This window comes from Fragaria vesca, linkage group LG1 (assembly GCF_000184155.1).
Source record: "Fragaria vesca subsp. vesca linkage group LG1, FraVesHawaii_1.0, whole genome shotgun sequence".
Taxonomy (NCBI): domain Eukaryota; kingdom Viridiplantae; phylum Streptophyta; class Magnoliopsida; order Rosales; family Rosaceae; genus Fragaria; species Fragaria vesca.
In genome coordinates this window covers 2,356,862-2,370,736 of record NC_020491.1, presented here as the reverse complement: position 1 = coordinate 2,370,736, position 13,875 = coordinate 2,356,862, and the positions used below count along the sequence as shown (strand labels likewise).

Sequence of the window (13,875 nt, the reverse complement as noted above, 5' to 3'; positions counted from 1 at the left end):
TCTATACATATTTACTAAGAATTGGTAGTATGTAAACTTTCTAGTAATATCAAATTTATATATTTTTAACTGATTGAAAATCTTAGATATTATGAGAGAATTAATAAAAAGAAATAAATCTTTATTCATTTTTTCTCTCTTGATTGTTTATTAAGTTTTATTTGTTTATCAATTCAATTTAATTTTAGCAAAAGAATTGGTAGTATTAATCATAGAGCTGAGAAAATAGATCGAGTTTTATGTGGAATCGGTTTTGGCTGAAAGAAGAAGATGATGTGTTAAAAGAGTGTGTATTAATCATAAAATATGTATTAAGTGTATAAGGTCTCTAAATAATTTTATTCAAAAAGAGAAACAAAGGAGAAATGTGCCTGACCCCGAGTGTGTCTAGGCGGTTTCTTGGGTAGTGGGCCTACTCGGGTGGTGGGTCCCACTTTATAAAAGATAAATTATTTCATGAGGGAACTCTCTCTCACTTAGAAATGGTGGGAAACACTTCACACTCCCACAGTGACCATACCCCTCAACCGGCGATGGCTGACATCAGCGGCGGCGGAGCAGCCAAGAAAACCGCCAAGCGCGGCGGCAAGCCGAAGAACGACAAGAACTGCGACCTCGATAAACGAAAACTCATCGGCCTTGTGACCTCCGCCACCTCACTCGCCCACTCCTTCCTCTCCCGAAACGACCTCCTCCTCCTCCCTTCCCAAACCCTAACCCTAGAAACCCTCCTCTCCTCCGCCTCCTCCGCCCTCTCCCCTCTCTCATCTCCTCCTCCGCCGCCGCCGCCGCCTCAACCGCAACCGCAACAGCCGACTCAAGAATGCTGGTTCCGCCGCTTCCTCTCCGACACCGCCGCCGGCGCCGACTCGCGGTGGCGCCACGCCTTCCGCATGTCCGAGCACTCCTTCTCGATCCTTCTCTCCATCCTCTCCCCGTTCCTGACCGCCGCAATCCCTTCAATTCCGCCGAACTACGCTCTCGCCGCCGCCGTTTACCGCCTCGCCCACGGCGCCGGCTACAAGGCCGTCGGCCGCCGCTTCGGGATGGACTCTCCGGCGGCCTGCCGGGCGTTCTACGCCGTCTGCAAGTCGGTGAATGATAAATTGGGGAACTTGTTCGAGTTCCGGTCCGATATGGCCCGGATTGTCGCCGCATTCGGGTGGATTTCGCTGCCGAATTGCTGCGGCGTGTTAGGGTTTGGCAGATTTGGTATCGATAGTGCAATGTTGGGGCCGAATGCGGCGCTGCTGGTTCAGGCATTGGTGGATTCCGAGGGGAGGTTTCTGGATGTGTCGGCTGGCTGGCCGAGCACAATGAAACCGGAAGCGATTTTCCGGCAGAGTAAGCTGTATTTGGGTGTGGAGGAGACCAGGGAGTTGCTGAATGGTCCTGCTCATGAGCTCAGTGATGGCAATGCGCTTCCTCAGTACATATTGGGGGAGTCTTGCTTTCCTCTGTTGCGTTGGCTTTTGACACCTTATGTGAGATCAAATGTGGAAGATGAGAGTTTTGGTGTGTCGGAGAAGGCGTTTAACTCGGCGCATAGTCGTGCAATGGGGCTGGTTGGGACGGCATTTGCGAGGGTAAGGGCTAGGTGGCAGCTGCTGAGTAGGGAGTGGAAGGAGGAGTGTAGGGAGTTTTTGCCGTTTGTGGTGGTTACTGGTTGTCTGCTGAATAATTTTCTGATGAAGTGTAGTGAGCCGCAGCCGGATGTCAATGAGGAGTGCTTGGAGGAGCTTCCGGTGTTTGAAGGAGAAATGGATGCGAGTGGCGAGAGGATTAGGGATGCGCTTGCCACGCACTTGAGCCGGGTAAGTCTTAGAAGATGAACTCTATTGTTGCCTCTTGCTATAATCTGTTAGGTTTGGAGATAATTTTTGCGTTTTGGATCACCTTGATTTGGTCTTGCTTCCACTGCATATATGTATGTGAGCATATGGCATGCATATGTGTGATTTTGAATTAGAGAATGAAGATCATTAATGTCAAGGTTTCTTTGTCTTCCCATGGTATGCTAATGACATTCTCATCTTTCTGTGATGATATACATGCTTATTTAGTTGGCAAAAATCTTCTTGCTATTTCAGATAAATGTTCAGAGTATGTATAAGCTGAATAAGTGAGTGCTGAAGTAGAAATGTTACATATATTCAAATTGCATAGGCTACTTGATTTTGGGAACAAGAACAGCATTTATTAAGAACATAAGACTAATACTGTATCTCGTAGTATCAGACAATTTGTACATAAATGGTGAAGATGATCTTAAAGAGCATAGGTTTCGACTGATTTAGCTAAACGGTTACTATCACCTATCTGACATAGTAAATCTGAAATTGAAACAAGTGTTCTGCATGTAACATCAGCGTGCTGTTATTTATATACTATCTCAATCACACAGCAGACAGATTCCAATTACAGCCTTCAACTTTTATCAAGATTAGAGCCATATATAGCATTGCTAAGGAGAGTGAGGTTTTCAGGGGTTCAGGTCTGAGCTTAGGAGCAGCTTTTAGTTGCACAGTTTAAGAAGCAGGTTAGGAGTCCCCTGAGGCCCGACTCTACAGGTTCACCTCCACGGTTCTGTAAAACTTTGACAAACTCACTCGCACTTAGATCACCATCACCGTTTGCATCAAATACATGGAAGATTATGTCAATCACATTGTCTGTAACATTGATGCCACATACCTGTGTAGATAAGTTGATCGTTAGTATCATATGAAAGAAGCTAATCATAAGTAACAGATAGATTGGTAGGTGAGAATGTACCTTGGAAGCTGCTCTCTGGAGATCTGATTTTGTCAAAACCCCATTAACCTCGCCGTAGCTGAAAATGGCCAAAGAGAAAGACTGCAGATTCTTGCGTAGCTCTGCAAAGTCTTTAAATTCCTTGTATGTGATTTGTATGTTGTTAAGACGTGGGGCGTTGTTAATATCGTCAACACGATCCAGCAACTTGTACAAGTCACTGAGATCAGCAGATGCAACCAAGGACAAGGCAAAATCTTTAGCTGTTATGGCTCCTTCTGCTTTGTAGTCGTAATGAGCAAACTCCAAGCGCAACATCTATCAAATACATGAAGAAGAGGGATCAGACCGACTGAGTTATAGCAATCATAATATGACTGGGAGAGCCTGAGAGAATTATAACTTACTTCCTCGTGTAAATCCCTGAAAAACTGAACAAATCTTTCATGCTTAAGGCCCTTTTTGCCATCTTTGCCGAAGAAGTACTCGAGTATGCCTCCCTCTTCTACACCGACTCTAACCCTGTGGCCGTCCTTGGTTTTATTGTTGTGACTTCGCATCAATTCCATAACTCTGTTAAACTCTTCCTTATCAATGTCTCTGTTTATACATGTAACAAGTCAGATCAAGCTTTTCAACCTTGTCTTGGAAACCAAGATCTTAGAAATGGATTCCAATCGACGAATTGAATAATATTTAAGTTACTCACCCACTGTCGTCAAGGTCGAACATTTTGAATGCCACAGTAAAACTCGTTTCAGGAATGCTGAGGAGAGTGACGAAAAATATGTACCTAATGTTCATAATGAAATGTGGTTTTATATGACCAGTTTTATATGAGTAATGATGCTGCATTTGATCCTTGATTTGGGATCAAATAGGCGATAGGTATGTGTAAAACAATAGGATGAGTACTACTCACTCTTGAAATGAAATGAGGCCATCACCATCAGTGTCGAAAAGCATGAAGAACTTAGAAGGAGCACACTGCAATTCGCCAGGATCATTCTCCCCTTGTAGAGAGCCTTCTCGAACACGATTTGAATCATAGGGAGGAAACACAGGGACAACAGCTCGCATCAAGTCCCCAGGAGTCATGAAGCATTCTCCACTTGAGGTTTTAACTGATGCAAAGTAATTGAAGATCTAAAAACACAAACAAAGTTGCAAGAGAGTGATTGTTAGTACTTAGTAGAATATATGTCTGATAACAATCATAACATTTTCTTCTTCGATACATTCATGCATACTCTTATACCTTTTCATGGGTACTTCTCTCTCTCAACTTTTTTTCATACGTAAAGAACTTCTTTCTCCTAAATGTATCTGAAACAAGATCTATTAGTACACATAGTAGGTCTCATAATCTAGAGAGAAAAAAAATATTGTGAATGAAAAATTTAAGGTATTGTACTTGAAAATAGGGACTTGACTTGTTCTGCATCCTCGATTTGCCATGCTGCCTCCTCTTTGGCATCAGCAAAACAAACAGATGGATTTCGATCCGAGGAAGAAGAAGACCAATAAGAATAGCCTATGCTTGACCCCAGAATCAGAGCAGCTGAAGAAAGTGACCTCTGAATCAAATCAAATGTACTACCCTTGCTAGAGGAGCCTGATGATCTACCCTTGTGATTGTACTCTTTGTTGCAGCCAGATGATGAAGAAGACGAAGATGGGGATGATGAGGGTTGGGATTTACTGAACAATGTGCGAGAGCTGAGTCGTTGAACACCCAAAACAACCCCTGAGGATCTTCTTGAAGATGCCCAAGAAAACATAATATGAATCTCGATCTCAAGCTGCTATATCTCTATATGCTATGATTTAGATACTTAGCAATGGCGTTTCAACTAGTTCTAAGAATTCTTAAGGAAATGGATTGATCAATTCTTTGTGACAGGGAGAATGAGTAGAGGTTATAACGCGAGTGAGAGAGAATGGTCCGGAAATGAATCGATTTCCAGTGAAGATGTGTGCGGTTAGTTTTGGAGCGGGAAAAGTGGTAGCTCAAACCTTTGACTGAATCTTTTCCTAACGGTTTTTTCAAAAGTCAGTTGATGGTTCTATGTGTTTGTTTTGCATCAAATGGCACAAACTCACTCATGGAGTTAGGAATTCACGGAAGCATTTTCCAATTATGATGTAGAGATCCCACCATTACTATTTGCCTCTGAAGATCTCTTGCGTTGCATGTGACTGAAAATATGTCGATTTTTATAACGTATGGTTGTAATTAAGTAAAACAATAAATAAAGTAAAATTTAATAAGTTTTGTTCACTTCGATGAGATAGAATCAAGTACGCTCTAAATTCTCGAATTAGAATGAGGTCCGACTTAATTACCTAAAACGATGAGTGGTCCCTATGATTTCTAGTTGAACAATGTAGTGATAGAAAACTTCCGACTCTCACGTACCTTAGTGAACAAAGGTATGCGCTATTTGTATCGCACAAAACTAAAACTAATTGTATCGTATCCAATCATTTTAAACCTTAAATGATCAATTTATTTCCTTTTTGATGGAATAGATCGTTTTCTTGGATTCCATATGTATAGTAGAAACCTTCCTAGCTAACAGTTGGTGGATACAACTTATTGTACTATTTAGCATTTGTAGTGGTCCTATAGGGTTGTTGTCATTTTCCTTTCCCAAGTTCTGGACAAAGTTCATGTGAAGTGAAGTGACCTAGCTACGTTCTCTTCAACTTGCTTTTGTTTGATGACATTCAACCAAAGTGGAAGTAGGTTTGTTACCAATCTAATATTGCTTAACTGCCCCATTGATTTTGGGTCCCTTTTTCACTTTGGGTCTCTAAATGACTTCAACCACCAGTATGGTACAAACTACAAAGTCATCTAGCTACAGTAACGTACTCTAGTTCTTGCAACTCATCCTTGGTTTCCCCAACTACCTTCCAAATTTTCCACATTGAGAAAAATCTGTCGGGTACGTCTCCCTTACAAGCCAAATCAATATCATCTTACCCACCACATTCAATTTTTATATTTATCATCATCTTCTTCTTCTTTCTTATATCTCTTCCAATCTCCAAACACAGCCTCACATAGTCACAGTAGCTAGAGCTATGGACTGGTTCGCATGGCTCTCGAAAACCAGCCTTGAACCGAGCCTTGTCTACGAGTACGGCATCATCTTCTCCCGCAACCAGCTTCAAATGGAGGACGTTGCTTTCTTCAACCATGAGTTCCTGCTGAGCATGGGAGTCTCTGTGGCCAAGCACAGGCTGGAGATACTCAAGCTAGCCAAGAAGGAAAACCAGGGTCTTCACCCTAGAGCAATTTCAAGGCTCGGTTTAGCGCTCCTCAAAACCAAGAAATGTTTCAGCAAGTACTTTACAAGAATGTCTTCCCATGAAACCGACATGTCGTCGTCGTCTCCCAAGTATGTGGCTGATCAGCCGGAGAAGTATCAGGAGCATTGGAGGGGAAGTCTGCTGAGGAAACCGGAGGTCAGAACTCGGAGCATTGCGCTGTCGGGGCCGCTGGATATGAGGACTCATGAGAAGTTGATGATGGTTCCTAACCCTAAGAGCTTGAAGCTGTCAGGACCGCTGGACTCAAAGCTCAACGAGAGGCTCATGTACACAGCAAATAAGAGCCCCAGGCTCACTTCTACGGTGAGTGACAAGTTAATGGTTGCAGCAAATAGGAGCCCAAAGGCAGCTGGACCGTTGGATGGAAGATCGTACGATAGGCTGATGGTGTCGACGAATAGGAGCCCCAAGCTGTCTGGACCTCTTGATGGAAGAGTCGCACCGTATGAGAAGGAAAACGTCGATTTTGATGATCATTCACTATGGACGGCAATGTTTCAGGATATGAAACCCACTTGACCATTATATTGTGCTTAATTTTGGGTTGGTTATGCTTTCCTTGATGTGTTTTTTGTGTTCCAAAGACTCATTGAACATTCTTCTTCAGATTGGACTCTCTTATTTGGTGTGACTGTGTGTGTTATACTGCTACTCATATATTGTAATTTGTTTACCATTGAGTACTGTGCTATGGGTTGAGCTGCTAATCTACTATCAGCCTAGCTAATACATACATACATTAGTTGATGCTGCTACTATGCAAAACACAAATGTTCCATTGTTACTTGGGTACATTACTAGCTAGCTAGTACTTAACGAGACTTCATACATAGCTGCTCTGTTTGCTCATATATTCTAGCGTCAAGAAGAACTAACAACTATTCTTATTCAATGGTATATCATCGAGTATATAGACACATTCGAGACTTTAAGGTCTAAATTTATTTTTTTTATTTTTTATTTTTTAGCTGAAAGATGAGTGAGAGATGAATGACCCCCTCACACTCTTATGTAATTAAAAAAAAAGAGAAACATCAAGAGAGGGGGATTAGACCAAAATCTCTCATAACAAAATAACAACGAAACAAAACTATAAAAACCGAAATTGGGGAAGACCCATAAGGTCACTACTACAATATGACAAAATAAAAGGAGGAGGTGAATCCTACCAAACCAGCTGTGTTAATGACGTACCGTGATTAGCCAAAACATCTGCAACCTTATTCCCCTCACGAAAAATATGAGAAGATCAAAGGTCATCTCCGATATGCAACGTAAACAATTAAGCCAACGGACACATAGATGCCAAAGTATAAGCAAAGGAGACCGTAGATAGTCTAACACAAGTGACGAGTCAACCTCTAACCAAATATGCTTTCAGTCTCGTACCCAAGCAAGCAAGCTCAATAACAACTATAACTGCCATCACCTCTGTTGCTACTGAACTAGGAATGTCAATGTTGGAAGAAAAAGCACTAAGAGCATGACCTTAATTAAGAAGCGCTCTAACCTTAATTTATAACTCCTAGCCTAGGTCTAATGAGTTATATATACGCGCGTTTGAATCAAGAGTAAAACCTACCCCATTATCAGTCATCTATAGACTCTGGATGCAAGCTAGCTAGGTTTCTTGTAGATATGGATTGAATCCCATGACTAACTAATTATTAGATGGAGACTCACGCAATTGGTGATCATGCATAATGATCTAGCGACCTGCTTTGCTCTTAATTTGTGTTGGCTGTCAAGAGCAATTGCAACTTCTCCGATCATGCAGGTAGTGATCGATTGAAGTCATTGAACCTCTTTCTCTGTGTCAACAACTACTAATTAAGGATTCATAATGGAAACAGAGAGATGACTTCAGACTCGTTCTAACAAACTGATGAAGAAAATCAATGAACCCCTGGCCTCCATCATTTATCTGATTTAAGCTAGCTAGCTAGCTACCTCCCCCACCCGATTGATTGTTACTACTTATTTAGGGTAGCAATAGTGCGAACTGCTTCTTATTTCTAACACATCCTCTAATTTAGGGTAGCTACCTCCCCCACCCGATTGACGTTTAACGTTTTCATGAGTCTATGGACGTTAAACCGAGAATCTGAACTGCCTTACCGAAATCTTCCAGCGTCATCACTTGGCCTAGAGTGATGTTAGTTTGGTTAAGCAGTACGTTTCTCGTCTCTTTGCTTATCTCTTTTTCCAACATATCTTGCCAAAATAAAAATAAAAATAAAAGAAAATAATATCATAAACTAGGATTTTCCGATTTAGAGCTGCTTAAGTAACCCTATACAAGATAAGCCTCTCCATCTTTCACCATGCAGTTGACACCAAAGAGAAAACAGAAGAACAAAACCTAGCAATATTCAAGTTGTTGATATGGCAATGGCAATCGGAGAAGAAAGCTGCAGAGACCGGCCGATCTACGTAAGGGTAGCGTGCTGCGGGAAGTACAAGCCTCGAAATTGCTGGTACGTGATTGAGGAGAAACCTTGGAATGACGAAGCTCTTTTTATTACATCCGACGAGGAAGGCAACAACGACGACAAGGAAGGCCTGTTGTGTTACTCTGAATCTGATTATATCAGACGAATCTCTGTTCCCGATTCAGACGTCCGCTGTACAAGCCTTGCCGTTTTAGGCTCTCATATATATCTGATTGGCGGAGATATCCATACAGAAATGAAGGAAGAATGAAGATAAGGAAACTATCGGAAACAAGCACTTTGAATTAGGGCAAAATCCTCAATGAGTGCTTGGTGGTGGGAAATTGCTACATGCACAATTCGGTGCAGCAGTTGGCCATGATGGTTTTATTTACTCGGTGGGATGTAACCAATACCGACTGTCTCCTGACACTGGCATTCTTAAACAGTTGCCTGATCCGGGAAAGCAAATACGCGCCATATCAGTCCCATCTTCTTGCTCTTACAAAGAGTAAACTTTTCATCTGTGTCACTGTGAGCCTGAATGCACCCAATCTCATGTTTTCGTATGATTTGGGGACAGGCAAGTGGGACGAGGGCTACGATGACATCTCGGGTAAATGGTCTGCCGGAGTAGTACTTTACGACGACCGCTACCTGTTTGCTTTCGGTACTCAGAATCCCATTGCGCTGCCTGCTACCATGAGTATGAAGCCGGTTCAGAAGGTGGTTCCGGGAATGTAGGTATTTGATATTCAACAGCGTAAATGGCTTCCTGAACCAGTTAAGGGTCTGCCAACTGACGGAACCGTGCTCCCCTATGTTTACGAGACACATGATTACGAGAGTGAACCAGACATGTATGAGACTGGTCCTAGTTACACCCCATACCTGTTTCAAGTTGGAAAGGAAAACGATCACAAGTGGGCTTTGCTGTGGGAGTCTGGAAGCCCAAATCCAGAATCTGGTCTGCCTCAGTGTTTGCTGTTTTGGTCCAAATTCATACTCAAGCCTATCACTATTGCTGCCGCTACTGTGGATCCTCACTTCTATGTCATGTCAGTTCACTGTCAAATGGATTCGCTGCTCTTGATGAGGGGACTCACCTATTGCTTAATTGCGCAGCAATAATGTAAACTCAATTACATGCATTCCTATCTTATTACATGGATTTAGATGAGGGTTTTTTCTTTCATTTTGTAATGTAGCTGATATACAACTTCTGCATGATTGTGCCATAATCATGCTTCATTTTGTGTTGCATTATCTCTGGATACTATACCTTGATCTTGTTTAATTTGCACTCGAGCTAGTAATGGAAATGGATTCTACCCGAACTTGTTGCACTTAGCCTTACTCTAATCTGATTATTTTTCTCGTTTTGGTTTAAAGATTAGACTAGCATTCAGTCTACTAATGATGTATTTCTCTCGGACAAAATATTAGCAGAGATTTCAGGTTCAGCTACCTCATCTCCTATTGAATACCAGAAACATATAAATATATGTAAACAACAAGAGCCCAAGAGGATCCAGTTGACCACATCAGCTGCACCATTCTATACATGAACGATACCAACAGAGATGTGCTTCAGTATGAAAGCAGTTGAACTTACAGTGACTACCGCTCAATGATCTTAGTTACTGGTATTCTGAGGTAGTCTGAAGGAACCACCGGCATAAAGCATTTCATAAACAGGCTTTATCCTAGTAGACAGAACAACGCTCAAGATTGTGCCGACACCACATACGCCTGCCAGAACAAGGAAGGTAAGCCTAAAGCAATCTGGACCCAAGCAGGAGACGTTTGTTCCATGGAGGTAGTTGAGACCGTGCTGCTTTGCTGCCTCGTTATCGTATATGTATCCTGCTAGGAGACCTGAAAATAGAAATGCGCCTAGAGGATTCCCTAGCGACATGAAGTTGTAGAATAAGCCAAAATGCCTCAATCCAAAGAGTTCAGAGACAGTCGGGATCATGATCGAAAATTGGACACCGTAGCAGATCCCAAGCAGTGCAGTCGCAGCATAAAGAGTTCCGCTGATAGCAGAAGCAAACAGCAGATAGATAAAGATCATTAAAATTTGAGTGCAAGTCATCCAAAATGTCCGCGGAATTGTTTTCGTCCTGAAAAGAGAAGATATTCATATAATGTTAGCTAATGTAAAAGAATAACGTGGGATGGGAACAACAATATGCAAGGATGAATGTTACTTACTTGACAAAATGTTCAGAAACAACTCCTCCGCCGAGACGACCCACAAAATTGCCAAAGCTGAAGAGAGACAACAAAATCGTGGTATCATGTGTTCCTTGTGCAATGCCTATTTGAGCTAAATTATTCAGAACAGTAACCCCAGTACCAACACCTACAAAATAAACCAAAAACAGAAGCCAGAAGTCGGCCTTGATCACAGCTTCAGTAAACTTGAAATCTTCCCCTCTTTTGGGTCTTCTCTTTCTCTTCACTGCCCCCTCACCCTCTGCAAGAAGCATAGCTATGTCAGACGAAGAATCATTCCCTTCACGAAAACTCCCCAGGCTTGCTGTTGATATAGATGGCTTCAGCAGTGGTTCACTTTCATCTGCATTGTTGTCCCCATTATCCAAATTACCAGAAGCGCCGACTCTTTTGGGATAAAATGTCATTTTCAGAGGGATTGCGAGTGGGGCCATGAGAAGTACAACCATTATGGTAACAAAACTATAGGTAATAGGAGCACTCAAGGAAAAGGAGTCATCCAATATTGTAGTTGTGAGCACATATATACCAACCACCACACTTGCGGCTTGGATGAAGAGAAAGTGACCGCGCTCCGCTGAGTCTTCACTAGAAGCTGGAGTACAAGGCCTAACGAAATACATCATAACAAAACACAGTGCAGGAACCCCAAGTGTAAGGAAGAGTAGAAGCCTAGAAGATGAATTACGAAGCAGTACACTATAAATCTCTGTAAACACAGCAGCACTGAGACCCCCATAACCTTTCAGAATGCCCGCAACGGTGCCACGACTAACAGGAAAGTTCCTCATATTGGTCACAAGTATAACCGTGGTAAGCCAAGCACTACTATTAGTAGCAACACAAAGAGCAATCCATAACTGCAACATAAACAATGCTTCATGATCATAAATCTAATCAAAACCGAGAAAAACCATTTCCACCACTAATAACCATTCAATTGGAAAACCAAATCCAAAGAAATCTGTCCACCATTTCCACCACCAATATCTTATCTCATCCGAATTCCATAACTTCACAAATTAACCAGTCTAACATTCACATCACCAATCCATAAACAAATTAGTACCCAATTCACAAACTCACCAATCTATTATTACTCCTCAACTTGAAAAACAAATTCCTAGTGGCCTCATTACATAACAAAAATCAAGATGCAGATCACTATCTACCAACTCAAATCTCAAAGCACTCAAATTAGCAAAACAACCAAAACTTCAAACCCAATCAACCCCACCAAAACAAATCTACCATCTCCAAAACCAGTACCCAATCACCAAATCTTAGCAGCTCAATAAAATCATGCAAATCACATAAAGATCAAAACTTTGAAGAAATCTTAGTAGCTCAATAGAATCATGCAAATCACATAAAGATCAAAACTTTGAAGAAGAACAAGAACAAGAAGAGGAACAGAACATACCAACCAATAAGGTAAAGACAGAACAGTACGGCTGACAGCGAGCCAGAGCACACCGTAACCAAAGAAACAAGCGAAAGCTCCAATCGAAAGTATCATCCAAGGTGGGAGCTTGTTGGAAGCAATCCCAGGTACAAGTCCAACGTTTTCCCCAATATCATTAGCCACTCCGAGCATGGTCAACTGTCGCTGACTGAACCCCAGCACGGACTTGAGCGAGTGCGAATAAAGCGGGAAGTTATAGGCGTTTCCGGCGGCTATTTGGACCCACACCGCCGCTCCTAACCCCACCCACGGCGGCCTTGTGCCTTCTTTAACGGTCACCATTTGTAACAGAAAAAACAGCTAATAACTGAACTGGGGTTCGAGCTGGATTGAGAGAACCGAAGAGGTTTATGCGAAGTGAAGGTGGCTTAGGATGTGGTCGAGTTTAAGGTGTGAGATACTGAGATGGCGACAGGACAAGGATGAGTTGGCCTCTCCTTTGCCATTTTGGACTTCCCGGCGGGGTTTGGTCTCTTCCTTGTGAGCCTGGCTTTCTTGTTTGGTTTAATTTTTCTTGAGCATGACGCAGAGTCACGTGTCGGTGCACGTGATGTGTTGATGTTTAAGGCCCACTTGAGTTTTGTGGGGGCCTGTTGGTTGATCTTGTGGTCGGAAATCGAAAGTGAGGAAAGTGTGGGGACACGGGAAAAAGGTGAATGTGTTGTGATACTAGGAGGCCACGAGTTCTAGCAGCTTGTCCAATTTCAATGTCTTTTAGTATAAATCAGGCGAGCAAACCATTCACGTTAACATTAGCAAAATCGCAAGATAGGCCTCGAGTTAGTATTTGATCGAGGGCAGCGGTTTTAACGAGGACTATTAAATTAAGGATGAGTTGAAAATTTATTTGTTTTATTTAATTTTTATTGAATATTTATATTTTGATCGTCTATTTTGTAGATATATATGAATGAATCATTTTTATAAATTTTTATTTAAATTGAAAATTATTAAGACATTTATAAAATTAAATAATTAATTATAAACTTAAGGAAAATGTTAAAGACACCAAAATGTTTTACAAAAAATCTATACCAAATGATGTGGCACATGACACATCATCAACTTAAACCTAATTAGTTTACAAGCATGCATTCTTATTAAATTGTTTACTTTTGAATAGGAAATCAAAATAAAAATCACTAAATTTATTTCCTTCATCGTCAATACCTTATGATCTTGTAATTAACGTGTTGTGTTGCCTTTCAATTTTCTGGGCAAAGTCATCGATGATGAAAAGGGTACCCAAAGGGCTTGTTAAGAATCATGCGTATTCAATCAAATTCTAAGTATGCTTATCACTACAAAAAGGATACCCAGATATTGCCAAAAAGAAAATTATGTCTATCACTACCATCTTTTCCCAAAACAATACTATGGATTTTCTAATGATTACATTAGATATGCCTCGATCCATGTTGAACGATGCAGGCCACTTCTTCAATGAAGGTTGTGTTTGATTTTTACAGTTTGGAAGAATCTCAGTAACATGATGATTAATCTAGATTTGTGAGAAAATTAGTTGGTCTGCAATACGTTTAGTGATTAGACGTCTACGCTAGGTTAATTATAGGTTAATTCTCATCAAGTCGTTCATTTAGAAAAGGAAACTACTTATTATTATTATTATTATTATTATTATTA

General features: G+C 41.4%; 4 protein-coding genes across 4 annotated transcripts; 2 read left to right on the top strand and 2 right to left on the bottom strand.

Moving 5' to 3' along the window:
• Positions 1 to 893: 893 nt before the first annotated feature.
• On the top strand, positions 894 to 1,832 carry LOC101308417. The gene has a single exon (XM_004288715.1). It carries the CDS (start codon positions 894 to 896, stop codon positions 1,830 to 1,832), a length of 939 nt encoding a protein of 312 aa, XP_004288763.1.
• A 670-nt stretch (positions 1,833 to 2,502) lies between these two features.
• On the bottom strand, positions 2,503 to 4,535 carry LOC101308127 (calcium uptake protein 1, mitochondrial-like). Its single transcript, XM_004288714.1, has 7 exons — positions 4,169 to 4,535; positions 4,013 to 4,080; positions 3,677 to 3,900; positions 3,464 to 3,547; positions 3,162 to 3,354; positions 2,776 to 3,072; positions 2,503 to 2,694 (listed from the first exon to the last, which is right to left on the bottom strand). The coding sequence occupies exons 1-7, from the start codon at positions 4,533 to 4,535 to the stop codon at positions 2,503 to 2,505; spliced, it is 1,425 nt and encodes a 474-aa protein (XP_004288762.1).
• Positions 4,536 to 5,799: 1,264 nt separating this feature from the next.
• On the top strand, positions 5,800 to 6,627 carry LOC101299028. The gene has a single exon (XM_004287196.1). It carries the CDS (start codon positions 5,845 to 5,847, stop codon positions 6,610 to 6,612), a length of 768 nt encoding a protein of 255 aa, XP_004287244.1. The 5' UTR covers positions 5,800 to 5,844; the 3' UTR covers positions 6,613 to 6,627.
• Positions 6,628 to 9,908: 3,281 nt separating this feature from the next.
• On the bottom strand, positions 9,909 to 12,712 carry LOC101298738. The gene is made up of 3 exons (XM_004287195.1): positions 12,190 to 12,712; positions 10,743 to 11,626; positions 9,909 to 10,651 (listed from the first exon to the last, which is right to left on the bottom strand). The coding sequence occupies exons 1-3, from the start codon at positions 12,511 to 12,513 to the stop codon at positions 10,162 to 10,164; spliced, it is 1,698 nt and encodes a 565-aa protein (XP_004287243.1). The 5' UTR covers positions 12,514 to 12,712; the 3' UTR covers positions 9,909 to 10,161.
• Between the last annotated feature and the right edge of the window lie 1,163 nt (positions 12,713 to 13,875).

What these genes read in the sequence shown, in the direction of transcription:
- LOC101308127 (XM_004288714.1), bottom strand. Translation starts at nt 4,535, where the DNA reads ATGTTTTCTTGGGCATCTTCAAGAAGATCCTCAGGGGTTGTTTTGGGT. An exon ending in GGCCTCATTTCATTTCAAGA is followed by an intron (nt 3,548 to 3,676) that starts GTGAGTAGTACT and finishes TATGAACATTAG; the next exon opens with GTACATATTTTTCGTCACTC. An exon ending in TCCAGAGAGCAGCTTCCAAG is followed by an intron (nt 2,695 to 2,775) that starts GTACATTCTCAC and finishes TTATCTACACAG; the next exon opens with GTATGTGGCATCAATGTTAC.
- LOC101298738 (XM_004287195.1), bottom strand. Translation starts at nt 12,513, where the DNA reads ATGGTGACCGTTAAAGAAGGCACAAGGCCGCCGTGGGTGGGGTTAGGA. An exon ending in TGTCTTTACCTTATTGGTTG is followed by an intron (nt 11,627 to 12,189) that starts GTATGTTCTGTT and finishes TTTATGTTGCAG; the next exon opens with TTATGGATTGCTCTTTGTGT. An exon ending in GTTTCTGAACATTTTGTCAA is followed by an intron (nt 10,652 to 10,742) that starts GTAAGTAACATT and finishes TTCTCTTTTCAG; the next exon opens with GACGAAAACAATTCCGCGGA.
- LOC101308417 (XM_004288715.1), top strand. Translation starts at nt 894, where the DNA reads ATGTCCGAGCACTCCTTCTCGATCCTTCTCTCCATCCTCTCCCCGTTC.
- LOC101299028 (XM_004287196.1), top strand. Translation starts at nt 5,845, where the DNA reads ATGGACTGGTTCGCATGGCTCTCGAAAACCAGCCTTGAACCGAGCCTT.